This window comes from Colius striatus, chromosome 18 (assembly GCF_028858725.1).
Source record: "Colius striatus isolate bColStr4 chromosome 18, bColStr4.1.hap1, whole genome shotgun sequence".
Classification (NCBI taxonomy): domain Eukaryota; kingdom Metazoa; phylum Chordata; class Aves; order Coliiformes; family Coliidae; genus Colius; species Colius striatus.
Genome location: NC_084776.1, coordinates 9,788,921 through 9,813,574, shown reverse-complemented (window position 1 = coordinate 9,813,574; position 24,654 = coordinate 9,788,921). Strand labels below are relative to the sequence as shown.

At 39.4% G+C, this 24,654-nt stretch overlaps 1 protein-coding gene across 1 annotated transcript; it reads left to right on the top strand.

The window, feature by feature from the left end:
• Positions 1–456: 456 nt before the first annotated feature.
• GLP2R (glucagon like peptide 2 receptor) lies at positions 457–23,999 on the top strand. The gene is made up of 13 exons (XM_062010973.1): positions 457–561; positions 5,927–6,020; positions 8,240–8,344; positions 10,355–10,480; positions 12,827–12,929; positions 13,165–13,321; positions 14,231–14,390; positions 16,054–16,114; positions 17,220–17,289; positions 17,602–17,690; positions 18,464–18,602; positions 21,430–21,471; positions 23,531–23,999. Exons 1-13 carry the CDS (start codon positions 457–459, stop codon positions 23,867–23,869), a joined length of 1,590 nt encoding a protein of 529 aa, XP_061866957.1. The 3' UTR covers positions 23,870–23,999.
• The last annotated feature ends 655 nt before the right edge of the window (positions 24,000–24,654 follow it).

Genomic DNA, 24,654 nt, shown 5'->3' with positions numbered 1-24,654 from the left:
GTTCCTACACAGAGTTTTTCTGTGTTCTAGGGCATCTTTTAAAGGTTTCATGAGGTGTGTATAAATATGTACATATGTATTTATGGAGCTGGATTGCATTCTTGCAAAACCACTGGCGAAATTCCCATGGAGTTCCAAGGGAATAGGATCAGCTCGTTAATGTTTTAGTAGTTTTCTGACTTCTTATTGGCTAAAGCACCAGCTACAGTCAGCAGACTTTCTGTGAAGTTTGGAGTAAATAGTCTCTGCCTTTAATCAGAAAAAAACAAAAACTAGTTGGAGTCTAGCAAGACAGACACTTCAGCAGACTTCTGCACTTGTTTGTAAGAGGATTCATGACACAGTTGCTCTCATAAAAGAAGATATTTTTACCTTTTTTTTTCTCCACAGGACAGAGTGATACAATTGATCTATAACAGACTGAAATAGCAACATACTGGGGACAAATTTATTAGAATGGGCATGGTAACACTTTTTGGTCTCTGTTCCAGCATGGGACTCTGGTCTAGAATATCTCCCACGCCTGCCAGCTCTGTCATGATATTGTTTCTGGTGAAACAGGTAAGCTCCTTCAATCATTCCAAATGGGCAGTTTAAAAGTGAATTCCTCTCATGTAACATTTTAACCTTCACAAACAGTATGTTTCTTTCAAAACTAGTTCTGACAGAACAACTTCTGTTCATTAGAAATTAGTCGAGAAATGTTGTCTGAGAAGCTGCACTTTTGCATCAGAACTCACTCTGACTAGGTCATGTATGACAATTTTCTTCTATTAATGCTCATTCCTACAGTGAATAAATTGTGTTTATATCAATTTATACAATCTATTTTCACACCAATATTGGTCAGTATTGAATTATATTTAGTTTTCAAATATCCTACTAGATACCAACACTATTGTGAATCATTTTCTACTGGTTTTCCTCTGTTCTAAAAGCAGCGTTGCTTTATTTGCAGCACGCTCTTTCATTCTCTGACTTATTTGAGGGGTGAGCATGGAATCTCACCTTCGTGAAATCTGATGTTACTGGTTTCATTCTGCACCTCAGCTTCTTCTAGAAGGCTAGAAAATCCATATGCCATTTCTACTTCTATTTCTTGCAGAGATCTACTAAACTATTTATTCTTCTTTTTTCTAAATCCATGAAAAAATCTGAAAGCTTATTTCTTTCTCTATATTGTCTTATAATTTGGAAGAGTTTTAGTTATTCAATTCCCAGTGTCATTTATTTCAAGGAAATTGTCATGGATGTTTTAAATCGTGAATATTTATTAATATCAACTAAAATAAATTAATATCAATTAAAAGCTTTTAAAACATCACTAAAATGTCAGTACATTTCAATTCACCTGAATAACATTAATAGAGTTACACTACATTTCTATTCCATAAGTGTGCTTGAGAAGAAGTGTAATCAACTTACTCTAAACTGAAAGTAATAATGCATTTCTATACTCTCATCCTCCATTTAGCTGAGTTACTAAGGAAGTGAGTTTGCATGTGCACGTGCTGTAGAGACTATATTGTATTCCCAGCTCTTTTTATGAAGAAAAAGTTACCAGGAGACATATATTCTAGATTTTTTAAAACAGAAAAAAATATTCCTAATGCTCTTGTAAAAGTCAAACCTGAACTGAAACAACTCTCATGTTTGTGAGGCACCTTAAATCTGTAGGACACCTCGACTGAAGCATTGGTCAGGATCCCTTCATTGCAGAAAACTCTAAAGTCTTAATTGAGGCATCTACATCAATCCCTTTCAAGCCAAGAGGGGAAAGAAAGCTGATATTTCCCAGTTTCAAGGCACTGTCAGCATTCTTCAGCCTTTCCCTGTACATATGTCCTTATAGATTTTTTCCCAGAGAGAAATCAGTGCAGACTGAATAGTCACATACAACCAGCAAGCCTGCCTTCTAAAGCTACTTTTAGGAGTTCTTGTCTAAGTAGCTGATAATCAGTTCACATGTTGCTACCTTTCAAGTCATCATGGTTTGCTGTTTAATATCTTTGCATCGTTTCCTTGGTAAGATAAATATATGGGGATTTCTCAGCCTTTTCATTTAATTAAGGCTAATCTAGCACTTTCATTACAACTTGCAAAGTTATCACCATCTCTTTTGAGGTATGACAATGAGTCAATTCCACGCAGAGTTACACCAGTGAAAAATATCAATAGACATCAATACTGTCTTGTACTCCTTTTCCACATCCTCCCTTGTATGAACAACTCCAGAAATGTCAATAGTCTCCTGCAACATTGTCTACAGAGAGCTTTTGACCCTTCATTTCTACAACTAAATGTAACTTCTCAAAAAGTTCTGACATACATCCTCCAGCTGTGGCTTCTGGGAGTAAAATGTTGCATGAGGTCTACCACAGTGCATGTTCTGCAGAGGGCTTAATTGTTTCCCTGGGATCTAAATAGGACTTTTAGCTGGTCATTGTCAGCTCCACTGTTAATTTCCAATCATCTGCACATCTTAGAAATTATTTTGCATTTTACATGTTCTTCTATTTCAAATTACTTTAAAGGACAGCTCTCATTTTTTTTTGTCAAGTGCTGCTCTGATTTTATGTAGACTTGCTTTGTTTTTATATCAGAAAGTCTTATGGTGGATACCCACACATCTCTCAGATATTTACATCAATACTGACCAACATTGACTGACTCTACCTGCAGCTTTGCAGAAACTGACAATTACATAAGGAAGTGATGTGAAACTCTCATTCATGCCTAAACTTCCCCCAACTCTGATCAAGTGAGCATCTTCATGACTGTATATCAATCTCTTCTTCAGGAATGAAGCCAAAAAAGCAGACAGGTCACTGCTGTGAGGTTTTCCTTCTATTTCCTTGGCTGTTGAATGTATTTGTGGATTAGAAACTGAAGTGTTATCCCTTAAATCAAGCAATCTTTTCTATAAATGCGTCATCTCCATGTCTTTGCCTCTTCAAATGAGGTTCACTGACCCAAGTGTCTGAAGAATCTCCCCTGGCTCCCAGCATTTTGAGGCCTACATGAGGGAAATGTCAAGATGCTTTTTATTTTGGAAACATGCATTCCTTTCTCATGGCTGCTGTAAATATTCTCTCCTTATCTTGCAAGCCCATCAGAGGAAGAATAATTAGTCTTTCTGCTCCCTGGAATTTAAAGTAGGGTGTCTGGAAATTAGTTGAGAGACTAAAAGCAGAGTATTGGGCAGGCAACATTTTACACAGCAAAAACATGCATGAAAGAGTGGTCTTATGGAACAGCTACCTAATAGTTTCCACTGTTCTTGATTTGAAAGTAAACGAAAATGATTGTCTTTATTTTTCCCAACAAACACAGGTTGAGAGAGAAAGATACAGGTGAAGTTCACAGCCATACATTGTCCTGGTTATTTATCTCAGGCCTTGACACATCACCAAGCTCAGACAAGCTTGGGACAACCACAAATCTGTAAGGCAGTTTCCAAAAGGGATCTAATCCAGGTAAAAGGATATTGATTTCCCCTGGAAAGCTGTAAAGCATCTTTTGGCATAAGGATTGTTGCTTTTAAGAAGACTTATATTTAGTCTTCTTTCCAAAATTTGGTCATCACAATGGGTAACATTTTCAAGCAGTAGTGAAGTTTTCATTTTTGGTTACTTAGAGACAGTGTTCTTGCTACTTGCCCACCTTTGGCTTCTCAAAGCCCTGGTATCAGACCAGCTGGAGTATTACACAGAGACTGCTTAGGCTGATGTTCTTTTCCCTGGATAAAGAATAATCAAGGCATCATGTTGATACTGAACTGTAACCAGCATCTAGCATTATCCTTTCTCTACTGCTTTTGCTCCCAATTTCTTCAGCAGCACAACCCTAACAACATCACCAAGCAATTTTGCATTTAACTCTTCTATTGCTAGCCATTTCTTTCCTAAAGGGTAATTACCAACTATTGCCATCTTAAAGGCCTCTACAGTTATACTGTTGTGTGATAAAGATGTGTCAGAAAGATGAATATTTACAGAGAGTGAGTTAAAATATGAATCTCCTTGGGACAATTGCAACTCTTACACTGATGAGGTGTAAGCCACAGATCACTACATCCTAAACACATCAGTCACTATAGATGACATTGTTGTTAGAATCTGTCTATAGCTGGGTACTTTTATTAGCAGCAGAGAGGATTTTATATTAGGAATAATTTTATCAGTAGAGACAAATGTAATTCTCTCCTCTATCTTTGCAGCTGTTGATCTGAGTCCCAGATCTCAGCCTCTCATGCTAACATCTTGGTCTCTTTCCTTTCTGCTTCTCTGCTTCTGGTTGCCAAGGGAATGACTCAAGGTCAGCATATCCAACCAGTGCTCCTAAGCCTCTGCTCACATTCTGCCTTTGTACATCACTGTCAATCCCCTCAACCTCTGGATTTCTTCTGTGTGTTTCTGCAGCTGCAGTGCCATCCATGTCTTATAAATACAGCAAACTTCTGCCATTGAACCTGCCAGAATTTGTCCATCAAAACAAGTGCCCTTTTAGATGCCAACACACATTTTTTTCGTTCAGTTGTGTTAGCCTATCTTCACCTGAGAGTGGATAATAGTTCTGGTAGAACCCTGTGGATTATCCTTGTTTTTAGGAGCAGATAAATGTGTTTAGGGATAGAAGCTTCCAGAGCAGAGCACAGGGTGAGCTGGCAAAGAGACAGAGGAAGAGAAAGAGACAGAGGAGGGAGCCAGGAGTCTGCAGCATAGCAGCAGGCAAGAGGTGAGGGCAGCTCTTGTAATCACAGGATGGCTGTTATCCTGGGTAACACACACAATCTGCTGTCATTAAACTCACAAAATCCAAAGCTGAGCCTGTCTTCAAGTCTCTACTAGTAAAAGGGAGACTGTTCTTAAGTGCTTTTATTTCTATTCTCTCTAAACAGATCACATCAACACAACTGTTATAGATCATATCCCTCCAGAAATCTAGCTTTTCAGAATGTAAAGGAATTCCTGATCTCCTCTGGGCTGTCACTATGGCAAGAAGGCCTAGGCAAAACCAGTTTTGAAAATACCTAATGGAATACAAATGGAAAAGGAAAACAAACATTCCTAGAAAAGCTCAGGACATAAAAGTCTATTTGTGAGACACTTAATATGGAGAAAAATTTTGCCATGGATAAAAATAATGCTCCATTTCACTATGTGAGAAATCTTGAGGTCAAAGACTCTTCTCTGTGGACACAAGAGGACAGCAAAACTGTGCCGTGTCCAGGCAAAAAGAGACACATAGTTGGTGCAGATCTGCAAGTAAAACCAAGATTACAATTGTGTTTTCTCAAAAAAAGAGAGGAAAAGTTATCTATTGCACAGTTGCAACTATTGGAGAAGGAAGTGGTCTTTTAAGATCTGGGCAGGAGTACAGAATGCACTGGAGAAAAGGTGCTGGTAGCTAAATAGGATTGCTTATTCATTACTCTTTTATTCAATTTTTTACTCTACTACTCAACCAGGAGAGCAGAAACATAAATATGTGAGATGTATTAGCTGACTTTGGCATACATTAACTGTAAAAAGCCTGGACAGACTGTAAGAATTGTGCAGCTAAGCATGCATTTTCCATGGTGGGGGAATGAAATGCCAGTGGTTTTGTGCACCCTCCCAGGTCCTAGAAATTAAATATCTGTGTGGATTTTTTAAAAGATACTTTGGAAAAGTAGATCTATGTGGTTATAAAGCACAATGGCAGTAGATGTCTTGCTCAGGGGCAGCTGCTGAAGAAATTTCAGAGACTTTCCTAAAGAAGAGGTGGTGTTCAGATTTGTAAAGAAGGGAAGTCTTTAACTCCCTGCTTACCCACCATTCCTCCTTTTTCCTTTCCTTGTCTTCTCTGCTCTTAAATGTCTTAGAATGGAAAGAACCACAAGGTTCTAACTCATATTCCTCATGTTCAGTATTTTCACTTGCAGGCCAAAGGATCTCTGCTGGCAAAAACCACTGCTGGATGGAACAAATACAAACAAGAATGCTTGAAAACACTGCAGGAATCAACTCCAGATACTGGTAAGGAAGCAAACAGCACAGTAGTGCAATGTGTTCAGTAATATTGATGACTATGCAAATATTCTTTTATTTGCTTTACAGAAGTGTATGTCTATTTATAAGTTCTAAATGTAGAACAATCAGCTATAACAAGACAAAAACATGCAATAGTGAAGTTAATGGATCTCTTTGTCCTGAAACAGAGGAAGTTCCGGTGTATAAAACTAGATCATGCACAGAAATGAACCACTGAACAGCTGGTGTGGCACTGAGTGTCTGGTCAAGAGGTAGCTGCTAGACATGATTAGTAAGAATCATGTTCTTTGGATGAAGGAGACCAGTTTTCACTTCCCTTTTCAGCCTGAAGGAAATCAAACCCACATTCTTGGAAGTGATGCTAACTGTAGGAGAGCAGACCATGCAGGGAAAAGAAGACATCTCTCATTTCTATGCTTTAGAAATTGAGCCATGGCAGACAAGAACCCAAAACACAAGAGGCAAGACAGTCTGGTTTCTGCCTACTCAAGGCAGCTGGGAAGCTTCTCTCTTAGATGACTGCTTGTGCATTTTGTGATACAGTCATTCAGTTAATAAGCTAAAATACAGAGACCAGGTTGCCCCACATTCACCTGGCACTTACAACCATTAGCTTAAAGTCCCTTATTCTCCTGCCTCCATGGTTTTTGAATTCTTGGCTGAAGAGCAGCTTAGCTTCAGAGGACAGTCTTCACCTGAAAAGTGACAGAGAGAAGAGCTGAGTCCACACCTACAATCTCTGGTTGAGCGTGCCGAGTTTTATGCTGTTTGGCAAGGGCAAAGCTTATGATCTGTGATTATTTTACTCTTCAAAGTGTGATCTCCCCTCAGTTAGATTTCTGTCTTCAGGAAAGGATGACACATCCTCAAATAGTTGGAGCAGTTCAAGCAGCTGGGAGAGAGATGACTGCATTAACCACTGAAAGATCATGACTGAAGTTACTTTATTTTGTGCTCCCTGGCTACAAACAGCTCCCTGCTCCTGTGTGCAAGTGATAAAACTCATGATCACATTGCTTGGTGGCTACCTCACCCCATCAACTGCACAGGGAAACTCCAGGATGATACTATGAGCTCTGACTAACTTCACTAGTGGCAGAAAGGCACATTTACATCATCATAGTGGGCAACTTTGTTGGCCAGAACATTTGGATAAGATTAATGTGTGTATTTTCCATAATTCAAATCACATTTACTAGTTGGAAATCAACCCAGAGCATTGGCCTGGGGATCTAAAATAGCAGGGAAAAAGAGAGAGGTTTTCAGGCCTAAATTAGGTAATATTTTATGTTTAAATTCCTTAAACTTTTCCCAAACTATTGAAATCTCTAACTTCTGCAGGCCTTGGAAAATTAGAAGGGAATAGGTACCCTGTGAGTCAAGGAGCTATTTTTAGTCATCATCTTCAATAGTAGTCTTTCTCCTCTTTCAGTTGAATTAGGAACTGCTGAAAATGAGCATGCTAAAGGAATGAATCCTCATGCTCTCCAGCCTTCATCACTGATGTTCTCCAGAGGCAGCTGCAACAGTGTGAGATAATGGCCTCAGGTTACACTGTGAAGCTGTAACAGCTGGGGAAACAAAGCAAGACTCATTTCTAACTTGGTTCATCTTTTGTAGTTCTATGTGGGGCAGGAAACATCCACTCACTCTTCCTGAGCTTTTAGGTGTGTTTAAAAGCAAAAAAAGAAGCCTATCAGCTATGCAAAGGTGGTCAAATACCTATCAAGGACTACCAGAACTTTGCTAGGGCATCTTTTGAGCTCCTTTCCAATCTGGGCTGTTCTCCAGTTCCATGGTATTTCATGAAAACACTTTAGCTGCTGGGCCACTAAGTGATGATGAACGACACAGGATAATCCCTGTCCAAGTTCACCCATTATGTATCAAGCAGAAATAGCTGACAGAAAATAGGAGTTCCAGTCTCAGTTCTCTGGGATGTTTGTGTGGTTTTTTATGGGCAGGCACTGGATAAAAATGGAAGTAACCTGGGGTGTGGATTTCTGCTTTCCACTCTCTGGAGTCACGAATTCAGCTTCCACCAACTTACAAGATGGTAATAAAGAATGTACAAAGTTTATCTGCTACATCTTTAAAATGCTTTGGATTAGCTTGCAGGTTACCCAGAACAGTGTATAATGGTTTTATGACTGTCCATTACCTAAATAGCTTTTTGTAAGACATCTGTTTGCATCTCTCCCCAGGCACATATTGTAATGGGACGTTTGATCAATTTGTTTGCTGGCCTTACTCACCACCAGGAAACGTTTCTGTTCCTTGTCCTTCATATTTGCCTTGGATGGAAAATGGTAACGTGAAAGTAGCAACTTCTCTTGGAGTTTATGCTGGGAATTCATCTTGAGGACAGATGATGCTGGTCTCTCTCATCCCAGTGTCCTTTGAAGCGTCTGAGGTCTTTCTTATCTCACCTGTGTTCACCTCTTCTCTGAATTGAGGCACAAAACTGTTGCTAATGTTTAATTCTTTACTCCTTTTCTCCATCTGTGCTTTTCAGCTCCATTATCTACACAAAGCAATGCTTCCAAGATTGTGTAACCACACTGCCAGGCCTTTATTTGCAGTTCATATATGGTTCATAGAACCACAGAATGGTAGGGGTTGGAAGGGACCTTTAGACGTCATCCAGTCCAACAACTTCAGCTTCTGAGGTTCAACCTGGGAGGTCCCCACTGATCCTAGTCATAAACCTTTCTCCCAGAAAATTGGAATAGCTAAAGAAACCACAGGAGTCCAAGCAGTCAGCCTCCAGCAAGACACACAGCAAGTGATGTGAAAAGACAAGCTTTTCAAGCAGCCTTTTCCTGGAGAGAGTGCTCTCAGGAAAGGAAAAAGAATAACATTTGCACAAGCAAAACTGTCTAAAGCAAACAACATTCCCTTTCTCCTGAAGAAATGAAAGGACATTCCTACCACCATAGCCTAGCATTTCTGAATCCTGCTACATGGCCTTTCTTAGCTACATGTGGCTTTCTTAGCCACATTTGTAATATCACTTGGAAGGATCACTTGTGTCTGAGTCCTCCAGTTTATGGGAGACCACTACAGGCTGCTTATCCTAGCTTTCTCCAGCCCACCCCACACATGGTCTGTTCTGTAATGTCATAATTTGTCCTTTTTTGTGCTGCTAAACAGAAAGAGACTTCTAGCTAGTGTTCCAAATAACTTCTTCTGACAACCATTTAGAACAAATTCAGCTTTTCATAATAAACACAAAAGCATCCTCATTCTCTCAGTGTAATAAAGACCCCTCCCTCCTCCTTTTTTTTCTCTCTAAATTTCTACAAAAGCAAGATATAAGACATGGCACCAGGTCACGAAGATTTAATTGTGTTCACAGTGGGGCTGGTGTGTTACAGCATCACCTGGCATTCTCATCCATGCCACAGCACCTGAGGAGAAGGAGCATTAGAGACAGCCCAGCTGCCTATTTGTTCTTGAGGCTTTGCAGGACTGTTTTGAAGTTTGGTGTAAATTTACTGTGTTTTATCATCATTGGCATGACTGAGCATTGAAAAACAGGATAGTCGAGAAATGAGATTTCTGATCACATTTAATACATACCTTCAGGTTTTCTTCAGTGTCTCACCTCCAGACAGCACTCCTGTTCCATCACAGCAAACTGCCTTCCCAAAGCAGTTCCCTCATTTCCAGTTATCCTGAGTGAAATGAGATATTTTGGTTGCTGCTGCAGCTCTTAAGTACTTTCTGATTCAAAAAGCTCAGGTCTGATTAGAAATAAATGGAAGGCAGCTGTTGAAGACAACATCGAACAAACACAAACCAGGGTCCCCATACCATTCTTCCAATGCTATGAGCAAATTCTTAATTAGTATAAACTAGGACAATGGAGTGAAAGCCAAGAAAGCTTCACCAATTCACACCACCTGCTTGTTGGGCCCCAAAGCATGTAATTAAAACACCAGACATTGGTGTTTCAGAGGAAAATCGTTCCCTAATCAAACCATACTCTTAATTTTGACCTACAACTTAGCCAATGTGTCACCCAGTGTTGATGAAACTTAGGAACTGAATGAAGAAAAGGGAATAAAATGAGATTAGGCATTTTTCTTTTTGCAAATACCAGGTACATTCTGGGAATTTATTTCCCCTAGTTTACATTCCAACTTTGACCTATGTAAGTATGAAACATATATTGTCAAGCACAAAAGTGTGTTTTAAACCTTTTTGGAGTGGGGCTGGGGATGACTGCTGTGGTGTAAGGAAGAAATCTTTAAAACCTGTATGAAAAATGAAATCTCTGTTTTGACCTTTCAGGCTAAACCTCTGTTTACTTTCAGGAAGTGTAGGAAATGTATACAGAGTCTGCTTGGATGAAGGGACTTGGCAAACAAAGGAAAACTCCACAGACATTTGGCGTGATAGTTCAGAATGTTCTGAGAAAAATCATTTCAAAAAAAATGTAAGTATGTTTTATATTATGGTTTAATACTTTAATCTTCTCAATCCCTTCTTGAGTAACTGATAAACCATTTCCACTGAATACCTGCAAAAGATGTTCAGATTTCATTTAGATTACCAAATGGAAACCTGCTATTTTATTTAGAAGAAGCGGAGGAGGAAGGATTAAGGAGGAGGATTCCTGCTTTAGATGCTGCAAATTATTTTCTGTTCAGAATCCAGTGCTCACTTGTGCTGAATTTCTCCTAATAAAATTGAAACAGACTGCAACTTGACAAGCACATAGCTTAAATTCAGAGCATCCCTTCATCTGCTCCAAACCACTATAGGCTGCCAAGGCCAGACAACTTCATTCCCTGCTGATTCCTGAGCCTTTCAGCATGTAATGAGATGTTAACTCATCTTTTCAAATTTATCTAGTCACAGAATGGAGGATAATGCAAATGTCATCCTAGTACAACACAACATGCAGCTAAAATGCCAAGCCAAAGACCCTTTCAGCAAGGAATGGCTCTCCTGAGTTAAATAAGGACCAGGCTGGATATTCCCACTTTGTCAGGTCGTTGTACTAAAGATAAAATGAGAACCCTCTCTGTTTGTGAAGCTGGGAAAAACATTCTGGCTTCTTTACAAACACAGGTGTTCCCTGAGAGAAAGCAGTTTGCAACACTGCAAGCTCAATTCCCCCACACAAGTTAGGCTTAAGGTAAAGGACAGCTTGAGTAGTGAAGCAGTGACAGTGAAATGCATCAGCTTCAGATAACAGTAAAACATGCAGCTTATCAGGTTTCACCTTCTTGTAGCTTCTTTTGCCAGTAGAATTCAGCTTAGTAGGTGTCGAAATCAAGGAAAGCATTATCACTGTGGGTTATTTTTTTACTTTTTAGTACTTTATTCAGTGAACACTGTTAATATTTATTACTTTATTCAGTAACATTCTTGATTATTAAACACTTAGCTCAGGATCCCCATGTACTACTAAGTTTTTACTAAGATCTTTAGGTAGGGAGTACGTGAACTTCCAAACTTACTGTTTATTTATACAAATGTGATAGATATTCACAAGTTCTGAGAGTTTTCCATGGTTTGTTGATCATTCTGGAGCACAGACTTCTGGGTGGGAGACACATTAATTCATCTTGTGTGACAGCAGACTATTTCTTTGAAAGCTTTAACCACCATCCTTACCAAACCTAAAGGTGGTTTTGTACCTGTTTGTTATCTTTAGTGGAAAGCTCCAAAATGTCAGAAATAACCCAGAGCTGATATCCACGTGCATTGGAGGAATCAGCTTTACTTCATTTGCATTGGTGTTGCAAAATTGACACAGCCAAGATGATAACTCATGGTTTTTATTAGGTTCATGTCTGAATGTTTTCATGGAGCAGGGTGACTAATGGCTGTGCTATGGGAATCTCCTGCACACACACTTCTTTCTCCCTGGGCACTTTCCTCTCTCCAAGTAAATTTCTTCCAGCAGGCTCAGCTCACCCATGCTATCCAAACAGGGCTCATTAGCATAAATTAATTAGAGACAGCTACTGGCAGGACTGAGCAGTAACACAATTCACAAAGAAAACAGCAAAATCACTAAGGAAATAAAACAGATTCTAAGAAATTATTTACAGGGCAAATATTGATTGTGGAGGTTGCATATTCTGTATCCTGATGTCCACTCTGCAGAGAAGCTGATCTTCAGCTAGAAAAGCAATAGAAAGTGATGAGAGGTAGACACCAGCAGCTAAACAGAAGATCTTAACAAGAAGAAATGTTACATGAAGCTAAGTGGAAAGAGAGAGTGAGCCTCACTTCCTCCTCTGATGTCTTATTCATCATTCAAAGATGTTGTAGACAACTGTAATTTAGTAATGTTAGGGTTTTCTCTTTGAACTCATGGCAGCAGTCAGTGTACTTCAATACTATGGACAGACTTCACCTAGAATTGTATAGACACAACTGCTCAGTAACTGTGTCCATAGGCCACACATATAGTAATTGCTTTTGTGTGTACAGGTGGAATGAGTTGATCTCTGCAGTTATTAAACCACCAAGATCCATTTTGTGCATGCAGTCGTGGCAATGATTAGCTGTAAATCATACTATGAATGTTTGTGCAGGGACAATCTGGAAATGAGACCGTGAGTGGCTTTGAATTTCAAAAGAGCTAAGGCTGTTTACAAGTGTGTCTCTCATGCAATGATTTCATGAGGCAGTGCAGGGCAAAGGCATCAGAAACGTCCCTGGCTAACTTGCAACACAAAGAATTTGAATGCAAAAGTTTCTGAGCTGTGTTTGTGCTCTGCCCACTTGTCTGCATGTATAACACAGTTTTCATCTTTGTTCCTAGGAAGAAGAACATAAATTGCTTACCACATTACAGCTGTTGTACACTATAGGATATTATTTTTCTCTCATCTCACTTGTACTGGCTCTCCTTATACTTTCTTTCCTCAGGTTAGTACAAATTTACATGCATTGTAAAAGTACAGACCCCAGCATGCCCATTCTTCTCTTCATGTAACTGAATGGATTGCTTAGCTTCCCATTTTCCTGGTAAGCACTAAAAAAGCAATTCCTAAGCCAAATCCATTGATGGCAGCTGTATGAACACTACAGTTTGGTTTGGTTTTTTAATTTCTGCAGATTACATATATTCCAGAGGATTCATTTGTTGTTTTTTCTCCCACAGAAAACTTCACTGCACAAGAAACTACATCCATATGAACCTATTTGCATCTTTTATCTTGCGTGCCACAGCAGTTCTTATAAAAGACTCTGTATACTACAATATTTACTCTAAAAGACCAAATGATGAAACTGGATGGATATTATATCTCAGTCCTGAGGTAACTTGTTAGTTCATTGCTAATATTAAATGTGTGCTGCTGGTGGCCCAAAGCTTCCAGTTCCGAAAGTTTGCTGTGTGGTAGCAAGTTTTGAGGTATTTGTTAGTTGAGGTTTAAATGCTGAGATTTTGCTGATAAAGCTGGGGGCAATCAAGAAAAAAACCTCACTCATAAATGGTAATAGATTTGGTTTATATGAAGCCTTGTATAGAAACAGCAAATTAATCATAGTTACATTTAAGAATACTCAATTAAACACCTGTCATTTTCAGCAAGAAATCCCACAATTATTTGGCACATGTAACATTTTATTTATTCATTCTTGTATGTGTAGCACAATGCAATACACACAAATCTTTAAGACAATATTATCAAACAATATATTTGCTGTGAAAAGAACACTAAGAGAGAAAAACATAGTTTAAAGGCTTCCCTGTACTAGGAAAACATTTTCGTACACTTGTTTAGATAATGGAGTAACAACCTCTCTCATTTGCAACCACTGTGGATAAATTATATTTGATGGTGATGTATGAAAATAGTTTGCCTATGTCAACAAGAAAAATCACCTGCAAAATGTTAATGGTGATTATTATCTAAACAGCTCATCAGAAAAAATTCTGACGTGCAGATCACGACAAAGAACACACAAACCCAGCCTACACTGTCACAGTCTTTTCCTATTTGTCACCTCCACCCAATCTTGCTGACAATAGAGAAGACTTAAAGTTGTTGCAGGCCCCTCCAGCCTCTCCCCAGCAGCAAGGAGAGTTTTGTGAGACATGTCCCCAAAGCACAGTTACATCACAACCGTGTGCTAGTTTAAAAACGACTCGTAAAGTAACAAACCCAAGATTTGTCACAGCTTTTGTAATGTTAACAATGATTTCTGGTTCCTTATTTCTACAGATTGTAATTGTCTGCAGGACTGCCCAGTTTTTCATGCACTACTTTGTTGGTGCAAATTATTTTTGGCTCTTAGTAGAAGGAATTTATCTGCATACATTACTGATAACTGTTGTACTTTCTGAAAGACGACTACTACAGACATATATTGTGATAGGATGGGGTGAGTACAACACAACTTCCAAGTTCTTGATTCTGTGGTACTTTTCTTGAATCAGTGGTGGATACTTTGAAATTGGAACTCTTTTTTGTTTGTTTGTTTTGAAGTTAGCACAGCTGGAATATTGTGTCCAGTTCTGGGCCCCTCAGTTCCAGAAGGACAGGGAGCTGCTGCAGAGAGTTCAGTGCAGGGCCACAGAGAAGGGAGTGAAGCATCTCCTTAAAGGCTGAGGGAGCTGGGGTTCTTTAGCTTGAATAAAAGGAGACTGAGAGGTGACCTCATTAATGTTTACAAATACATAAAGGGCAAGTGTCAGGAGGCTGGAGCCAGGCTGTTCTCAGTGATGGCCAATGACAGGACAAGGGGCAACGGTACAAGCTGGAACATGAGAGGTTCCAGAGAAACATAAGGAAGAAATTTTCATTGTTGAGGTGAGGGAGCACTGGCAGGGGCTGCCCAGATGGGCTGTGGAGTCCCCTTCTCTGGAGACCTTCAGACCCAGCTGGATGAGTTCCTGTGTGCCCTACTCTAGGTGCCCCTGCTCTGACACGGGGGTTGCACTGGGTGAGCTTTCCAGGTCCCTTCCAGCCCTTGAGATTCTGTGGTTCTGTGATTTGTCAGTGAAGGTATGCTGATGGTAGCAATGACACTTGAACTGCAAATACAGGAATAGGGTGAATTGTTTCATAAGAAAACAGTAACCCAGTGGACAGAACAAAAAGAAATTGAACTATATTTGGTTGCATTTTTGTCATCACCAAATATGATGGCATTCTCATAACAGTCTAAAATGCTGCATGATGCAGGATTTAGGCATTTTTTCATGGAATAAAGGCAACATAAATTTCATCACAAGCATTTGAACAAATTTGTTTAAATTATGTCATGTAACACAACAACTACATTTGTTGCCTGCTCTAAGAGCATAAATCTGTGTCTTGCCTGGACACAGCAGAATATCAAAGTTTCCCAATTCCCATAATTATCTAAAAATCACCTGTACAACCTGCAGGCCTTTGAAAGTTTTAGTATGAAAATAAAAAGTGTTCTCTTGGACAATGTGGAAGTTGGTTGCAAAAGTTACTGATTCAAATCCAGTGACCTGCATTAAGGAAGTTATAGCCATAAGGTCTTCTGACTGTAGAACTTTTACCAATGCGTGTTTTTACAGTGGTTTTACAAAGATGTGGTTCACTATCACCACATCTATGTCTATTGAACCATATTGTCAGACATGAGATTGTGTATCTGAGACTTCGGGGCTTTTTGGGACCTTTTAGAAGGATTTTACAGTGATGGAAAATTATATAGTTGTAAATAAGTGATTCTATATTTACTGTGCTGCACAGCTTGCTTAAATTATCTGCTGAGGAAAAGAGATATGGTTTTAAAGATGTTTAAAGTCAAACATAAGCTGAAGCAAGTGGCAGGTGCGACTGAAGTTAGAATCATTGAGTTGGAATGTTACAATATTTACATGTTTAAAGGAAATATTTGGTTATTGATATCAAGGCTGTGTCAGACTGTCAGATTGACTCATGTAAATCAGTTTTAGTTGTCTGAAAGTTGTGTTAGGCTCTCTCTTTGTGCCATGCACTGCTGTAACATATCTGTGTTTTGTATGAACTCTGCAAGCCTGGATATAATAGATTCCTTTTCTTTTCAGTTGTTCCTATCCTGTTTGTGGGCCCTTGGGGAATAAGCAGAGCAAAACTGGAGAACACAGGGTAGGTTACTAGATAAAATGTCCCTTAGGATAGTGGCTTTATAATTTTTCTGGAAGCCATTGGCTGTAAGCAACACAAGTATTGACTTCTAGAGTATAATATTATACAGCACCTATTAATACTTGTTACGTTTTCTAGGTTCATTTTAGTAATTTTACATTAAACTGCTTCTAGGAATGCTCAGATTTACTTGGGCATAAACCAAGAAGTAGAAGGAAGTAGAATGAACATTCTCTGTTCCTGAAATTAAAGCTATTGCATACAATGTTCATCTACTTACAAATTGTCCACACAAACAGCTTCGTAGAGAGCAATCTTCTTAGTAAAAAAAGTGATTGATGTTTTCCTTGGTGACCAGCTACACTTTGAGTTTAATTGCTATTCACTACCATTTTGGGGGGAAAAAAACACCCCAACTTTTTAAGGAGGATGATGACAAAATCTGATGTCACTAAAAACTGATATTAAATGAATGTGTTCAGAATTCAGTGAATCAATCAGTAAGAGTAACTTGCACTAGCAGCAGCAGTTTTACAGTCTTCTGGTCTTCCATGATGATGTTAGTGCCATCACATAAACTTTGGGGTTTATGTATGATTTCTTTTGTTCCCTTTCTAATTCATGGCTCCTTGAGAGTTTTGTTGAACACCTACACAGTTTTTAAGAACCAAATCACAATTACAGCCTCATAGGGTTTGATGTTATATAGACCATAAATGACACACCAGGATTCTACAGAATTTCAGACTAATTAGCAAGAACATGTGCATAGGACAAGTCAGAAAGAGGAGGAGGCAGCTTCAAGGAAGCCATATGCATAATTTTTAGCAGGGCAAGAGCCACAGTCACTGTTTATAGCTTACCCCTTTCCAGCTTCAGTTAGAGAAATTTGTGTAGGATGAATTCCACTGTGAAGGTTTGGTGCCACGTACAGCTGTGTGGATGCAAAGACTGAGCTTTCTAGGAAGTTTTAGTGCATCTCTTCTGAGTGCCACCTGAAAAGCTTGAACTTTGTCAACTTCCTTTTGAAACACGTACATAGGCTATGAAACTTTCTACTTTTTTCTATTAAAATAATGTAATTATAATGTATATTACTCTTCAGATGCTGGGGAACAAATGAACACATGGGAATCTGGTGGATCATCCGAGGACCAATGTTGTTTTCCATTGCAGTAAGAATTATTTAATCTGTTCCTAATATCCCACACAAATGTGATTCTCTTTTGTGACCTCTAAGTATAACAAAAGCCTTGGGTTAGAAAAAAATAATGAGACAGAAAAAATTATAAGTGAAGCTTCTTACTGTGAGTAGATGGACACAGCTTCCCTTCTGTCTATCACAACAACAACTGCCTGTGTTCTGACCTGATCACAACCACATTCTGGTTATTCGGCTGCAGGTTTTACAAGTGTTTAGTATTTAATAGCTATATGAGTAGTGCTCAGTGTTTCCTGTAAGTAACCCATATGTGTTTTCTTTCAAGGTTAACTTTGGCATCTTCCTAAAAATTCTCAGGATGCTGATTTCCAAACTAAAAGCTCAGCAAATGAGCTTTCATGACTACAAATACAGGTGTGTAACAAAGAAGACCTAGCCTGTTTTTTTTTCCTCACAACATCAGAATGTTGGCAGTTTGTCCTTGTACATTTGCCTATCACTATCAGGTGTAATAGATGTTCAGAGTATGATATAGAAAAACCACCTGGAGAAACAGACTCCACAAACATTCTCTTATCTGAGAGATAAGGTGAGTCGGTGCCTGGGAGCTGAGTATTATGGGCATTTTCTCAGTCTGCTCTCAGGTGTCATCACTGTGCACTTGTGGCTACTGCTGTGACACATTTTTACCTTGACTGTGACAAAAGATCCTCAAAGGAAAAGGAGGTGTAGAAGGTTTGTGGGACATTCCTAAGGGACATTAACATTTGTGATCTAGATGTACGCACTGTTAATTCAAGAACGTCTCTGATCTTCCTGTAAACCCAAATCAGAACGTTATCCTCATCCTGCACGCTTGTAGGCTGAAGATACTCCTATTTGCGGATGTGAATATTTTTCTGTTACCTAGCAGTGTATGTTTGATGACAGTGGCCTTCCTGTTCAATTTCTTGTCCCTAAATTTTCACCTTAAACCAAAAGCCAAGCTTCCCATCTGCCCAGGCTTTTCTGATAGTCTGCTCCAAAATTTCTTTGTGGGAATTTGTCCTCAAGTTCCCAAAATTACTAGCATTGCAGGGTGAGAATACTGAGGGAATATTTCTGGAATAATATCTTGCAGCTGAATTTTTTAGTTTTGCACCATGGATCTTGGAAAAAATACCATCATCAAACATTTTCTCTTTAAGATTGGCAAGATCTACACTTGTGCTGATTCCACTGTTGGGGATCCATGAATTTGTATTTACTTTCATCACTGATGAACAGGTGGAAGGACTTTCAAGACACATAAGACTTTTCATTCAGCTGACAATGAGCTCGTTTCATGTAAGTACTGCCTGTTAACTCACTACTTTAATGTGTGTCTGCCAACTCTACAGCGTGAGACATAAAGTCATCCAACAAGATGACTACAGTTGATGGTGATCCTTGTTTTTAACCTGTATGTATGTACCAGTGCCCTGGCACTGCTGTTGAGGCTCTAAATAAAAATTCCCACTACAGCTTGAGGGGAAAAATTGTCCAGGCAGGCAGGAGGGAGTCAATGCAGAGCCATTTCCCCAGAGTGGGACCTGCTGACATGGTGTTGAGGTACATATCCTCACTCAGACATATCCTTACTTGGATAGGTTGCAGTGTCTAGATGTTATTTTAAGAAACAAAGAATCAGTTCAAGTGAAAATTTTATTTAGTGGCTGGTACAAAGAAATCTGATAGAGAAGACAGCTTAGTCATCCCTGCTAGATAACACAAACTTCATTCCTTTTAGAGGAACATGCATACTCTCAGCTCCATGACACACTTCAAAAGCAAAACTGCTTTTCAGAATATCCAAATATCTTAGACAATGTTTATTGCAGATTCTCTTTTTCAGCCACAGCATTATTTGTGAAGGGGCTGGCAAAAAAGCACATAAACCCTACACAATTACATTTGTTTAGTCTGTAAATCCTCTCATTAGTCTTAAAAAGCAGTTAAACTGTTTTGTTAAAAGAAAAAAACAATTACCTCTGGGATCTCATCTGGAGGCTTTAACAAACATTATCAAGGAGCATAAAGACTCAAAATACAAGTTCTGCTGTAGATATGATGTTTCTTTGCTCTAGAAAGTGGAGCAACTTATAAAACTTGGCTGACTGAGGCCTCTGAACTTTTACCCACAGGAAAAAATACTATTTCCTGGTGGATAAATCACAGTTATTTAATGGGCAATTTATCATGTTGTCATTGTCAATAGAACTGAAGAGCAACTGTGAGGCTTACACGTGCATCTAGCATTTCCTCTTGGTCATTATGCTAAGGAACATCTGTTCTGGATTTCTGATTCTTCCTTTTCCCTCACACTGTGATCATTTAAAGAATGGATGCCTTAGAAGTCACAGCATACAGGAAAGATTTCTGAGTGTGAAGATCCATGTATTGCAAAAAAAACCCAACACCCCCAAAATATGATGGTGCAATAAAGAAATGAGGATAAAATTGACATCAACTGAATTGGAATCAAAATGAATTGTCCAGCCTCTGCTATGATTTTACAGTGCTCCTGTATGTTACTGTGTGTTTGGATCTTGCAGCAACAGTGAACTACAGTCACATAGGGATTTCCAAACTTATATTCAGCACAGAGATGCCACCAGTATTCATAAAGTCCTTTCCTAATCTGGTGGGTTTTTACATTTCTGGCAGTGGGCATCATCAAGCTTAGCAGTCACAGGACTGAACAACATATAGTTTAGATCCTATTTAAGCTTGTGGTGCCTGTGAGGCCAAATTTAGAGCTCATGCTCAAAACACAAAAAAAATAGCAGAGACACTTCCATGGACTTTCTAACCCCCAAAAGAGAACTATCTCCAGCTGCAGAAGCAGTTCTGCATAAAAAGCTGCTTTTAAAGCTATTAACTTTGTAGCTGTCCATCATAATCTCTGTCCATGGTTGAGGGGTTTTTTTGCATATTCTGCACAACAATTGAGATGCTGAGGATTATTTAAAAGTTACATTGATAAATGGCACATCAAATTTACCTGTACCTTGTTACCACAGCCCAGGCAAAGCAGGATAGAAATATAATAGTAATCATGATCGCTATTTCTTCTGCCCTCACTTTTACTGGTGTGACAGATCAACTGTTCTGTTTCATATTTATCAAATATATGCTTAAGGAATTAATGACATCAAACCTTCCAGGACTGCTAGAAAATTAACAATAGGCTCAAAATGCTATTGGTTGATGTTAGATGTAATAAAAAATATCGAGTCTGTTGTGTATGTGGATTTATTTTTAAGCTTTTGTCTGAGAAAGAAATGTTTATGAAGAAGTATGAGTGTGAAAAGAGATTATTTCAGTCATATAGGCTATGTTTATGACACCTTTTTACTTGTGACAGGAACATTTCCTTGGGATTGACAGTCAACAGTATTTATTCTCCTCTGGATCATGTGTATAGACATACCAAAAGAAGTGTATTTCTTGAAGCAATGACAATAAATCTGCATATCTGTTGCAGACTGTTAGGCTGAGATGCATGTGTGTCAGCTTTTAAATCTGAGATCAAATATAGACAGAGAGGAGGAAAATTGAGAGTAATCTTGGGGTTGGTTTAAAACCAATTTTATATCCAAGATTTAATTTTTTAAGGTGTTTATTTAAATCAATTTCAAAGGAAAAATGGCACTTCAAAATAGCCATAACACTTAGTTCAGCTGAGTCTTAAGCTAGCACTGATCTCTTCATATATTACTAATTGTTTTAAAGCACCTAAATGAGATCCCTCTCAGCAGTCTCATTCACTAATTCAGAGTAGCACTTGGATAATATGAAACCTCCAAGCTGTGTTTTTTTTTGTTTTAGCATATTTAGAAATAGCAGCTGTCAAACTGTAACAGCAGTGGGACAAAAAATAAATATGATGGGCTAGCAAAATGAAGATGACATGGAAGATCAAACTGGGTTGTACAGTCTCCGTTAGTCACCACCTGCACCAATGGCCCCATATTTGCCAAAGCACCATTCAAAACCAAGTTAATGGGTACCTCAATAATAAGTACAGGCAGGCAACTAATTTCCTTTTGGAAAATTAAGCAGCATTGTTTATACTTCACGCTTTCAACTTGTTTCCTGTACACTAACTTTTTCCTCTTACTTTCTCTTACAGGGTTTTTTTGTAGCAGTTTTGTATTGCTTTGCTAATGGAGAGGTAAGAGACAGAGCTATGAGAAAAGTTTTTAGTTGATCAAGAATGTATATTACTGACACCCAGAAGGATGAACACACTGACTAGCTCTGCTTATTTAAGAGCACACGTGCATTCCTTTGAACTGGTATAATCGTTTTGCAGGAAAAGAACTGCAAGATCACAGGTTTGGTATTCAAATGCAAAGCATTTCCACTGGAGTCTGAGCAGCTATAGCTCTGTGGAGGTACAGATGCTCTGAGGCGCCTGAAATACTAGTGGAGTCTTATCCCCACTCCTTTAATCAGCTTAGGATCCCAGACTTCAAGTTTGGCCAGGCTAAAGTTTCTATTAGTTTACCCTTAAGTTCCATATGAAGCAGCCAAATTTGAGGTGCTTTAATATCTTAGATATTAAACATATTGAAATAGTAATTACAAGCATGCACTGTGTAGGACATCCCTAAACCTGATGTGAGGGGATTCCTTGTCTGGAAGCTGTATCCTCCTATGTTTCAAAGGACAGCTGAAGGTTCGATTTGCCCCGTGACAGGATTTAGGCAGATCAGTGATGGTTCTTATGCAAGGAGATGACAGAAGATAAAGCTAAACTCCTGCTCAACATAGGGTGGAGAATGAATTCAGACTTGGTTTCTTGGGGTTTTGTCCAGCTGAGCTTTGAACTTCCCCCTCAAGGACAGAGGTTCCACCACTTCTCTGGTCTGCCGTTCCAGTGCTTCACTGTACTCAGGGGGAAACTTTTTTTTCCCCATATATTCTCTCAGAACTTCCCTGATTTATTTCAATTTATGATCACAGTCTCTTGCATCTCTACCAAACACCTCTGTGGAAAGCCTGTCTCCATCTCCATGAGTATTTAGGCTTTCAGCGTGAATGAGCCCCATTCACTAAACCTCTCCTCACAGGCCAAGCACTCCAGCCCTGATCTCTGCTGATAAGTTCAAGCTTATCAACACAGTTCTCATACTGGAGGCTCAAAATTAGGTGCAGCACTCAGAGGTAGTCTAACAGGTACTGAGTAAAGGAGAACAATCGCTTTTGTTCATCTACTGCCTCTGCTCCTGCCTGTACAGTGCTTTCATCACCGTCACAGCTGCATGCTTACCATACTGACTTGCTACAAGCTACCTCAGAAAACAATGCTATGTGAGCTGTGGAGTTAATCTCCATTTTCAATATTGATGAATCTGTCTGTGCTTCTCCTGTATTGGGTCTGGTTCTGGACCTCCACTGCATGCAATAGACAGACACGTATCAGTGTCAGCAGCACTGATGAGCACGGCACAGCCAGCTGGCACAGTACACACTGCCCTGACACGGGTACATGCATTTTCATGCCTTCTTAAAGACACTAGTGAAACAAATAAGATGAGCTTTATACAAAAGGTGTATGTTCTTGATAATTAACAAGGAATCCTGAAGGAATTTTGGAACAACTTAAATAAAGATAATTGTCTGCAGCAAAGGAATAATTGTCTAACATTTGTGAAGGGCATAAAATTGCTGGTGTCTCTCATCAGCACTTAAAAGTTGCTCTCTTGGCTTTCTACCTTCTGTTCCAGTAAGCTCTAAAGCCAAAAAGGCATCCTCCTTCGTGCAGGCCTGGGGCCAGAGCTCTGCCTGCAGCCCTGGCTCAGGTGATGCAGGAAACAGACACTCAGTGCTGAAGTTAAAGGCAAGCTGCCAGATAAAAAGCTTTAACAAAACAAGCCAGATGTCCAAGCAAAATACTGGCAAGGCTGCATGGTCATCATTTCCACAGCCCTTGGGCTTTTCTCCTCACTTCATCAGGCTGTAAACATGTAAGTTACCTGAGTTCTCCCACGCTCACTCATTAGGATGATTTATCTGAGATTCGGGGGCTAGGAAAAACTTTCTAAGTTAGAGTGAGAAGGGTGGACTCTGAAGACTGACATATCAAACAAGTGTGAGGTATATCCCAAAGGGGCAGGAAGCTCAGCACTTCCACAGTCCCTCTCATTTTACAATTGCTGTTTGTGTTAGTGGACTGCAGGGTGGTCACAAGATATTACTAGGGACTGATTGTTTTCTCCTCTCCCCAGGTGAAAGCAGAGCTTCAGAAGCAGTGGTCTCGCTTCCTACTGGCAGATCCCCTTGGCTGTAAACTCTGCTTTCTTGGGGAAAACATAAAATACCTCAGGAAATGTTCACAGAAACGGAAAAAGCATCACGTGAGCAGCAAACAGCACACACGGCTGGAGCTGAGCCAGCCCTGGGGCATGCGGCTGCAGCACGTGCTGCTGAAGCAGAGGACAGATCTCAGCCCAGAGCCAGGCTATGGTCTCTCATCTCGTCCCCAGGCAAGCATGTCAGACAGCAGCGAAGGTGAAGTCACCACTGGAGAGACAACTGAGGAAGGCTTTGAAGAAAGTGAGATTTAGGAAGCTGTGCACAGGACACAGCCACAGTGTTATAAAAGATCTCTCACCTCCAGACTCTGGAATGTCCTGCAGATCTCTGGGATGTGCAATGCAAGGAGGAAGCACTTAATACCCCAGTTGGCCCAATTTGAGAAAAAATGTTGACCTGGATGTTGCAAAGCTGTGGGGTTGGGGTAGAAGAGGTTTGCTGGATCAAAAATGGCTTTGAATTGACCTGTCTGAAGATAAACTGATGCTGAAAGTACAGAGGAGAGCAGGATGTACTCTGGAAATGAGTAAGCTCTGGACACACAGATTGTGTCCCAGCAGCTTCATCCATGCTGGACTACCATTCTGCTCATATAATGGACAAGATGTTTGTTTTTCTCCTTTATAGGCATGTTTCATAAATAGAGATATGTATGGACAAAACTCTTCTCTCTCTAGATTGAAACCTTCCACCATTTCAAAACAGAAACCTGAACCATCAACCAAATAGTTTCAGGATAAACCAGACCTTTTTTGTCTAAGCATAATGGTGAAAGGATTTATATGTATTTTTAAAAGAAGGAAAAAATCTTAGGAAGAAACAAACTTTCACTTGCACTACTGAGCATCTTCTCTTAAAGTTTAGTGCTGGAAATGTCATCATAAAAGAGTCTAAAATGTTTTCTTTTGAAATTGCCCAAATGAAATGTTGATACCATTTTTGGTTGCTTATTTTTGTTCCCACTCTGAACACAAGCCACACATTTTGATGCACCTGCAGGTTTTTCCTACCTATAGCCCAAATGACAAAATAAGTC

Bases quoted from the DNA above. Each gene is read 5' to 3' on its own strand.
- GLP2R (XM_062010973.1), top strand. From the start codon at position 457: ATGGGCATGGTAACACTTTTTGGTCTCTGTTCCAGCATGGGACTCTGG. The intron at 8,345-10,354 runs GTAACGTGAAAG...GTTTACTTTCAG, and splicing joins TTTGCCTTGGATGGAAAATG to GAAGTGTAGGAAATGTATAC. The intron at 18,603-21,429 runs GTAAGTACTGCC...TTTCTCTTACAG, and splicing joins TGACAATGAGCTCGTTTCAT to GGTTTTTTTGTAGCAGTTTT.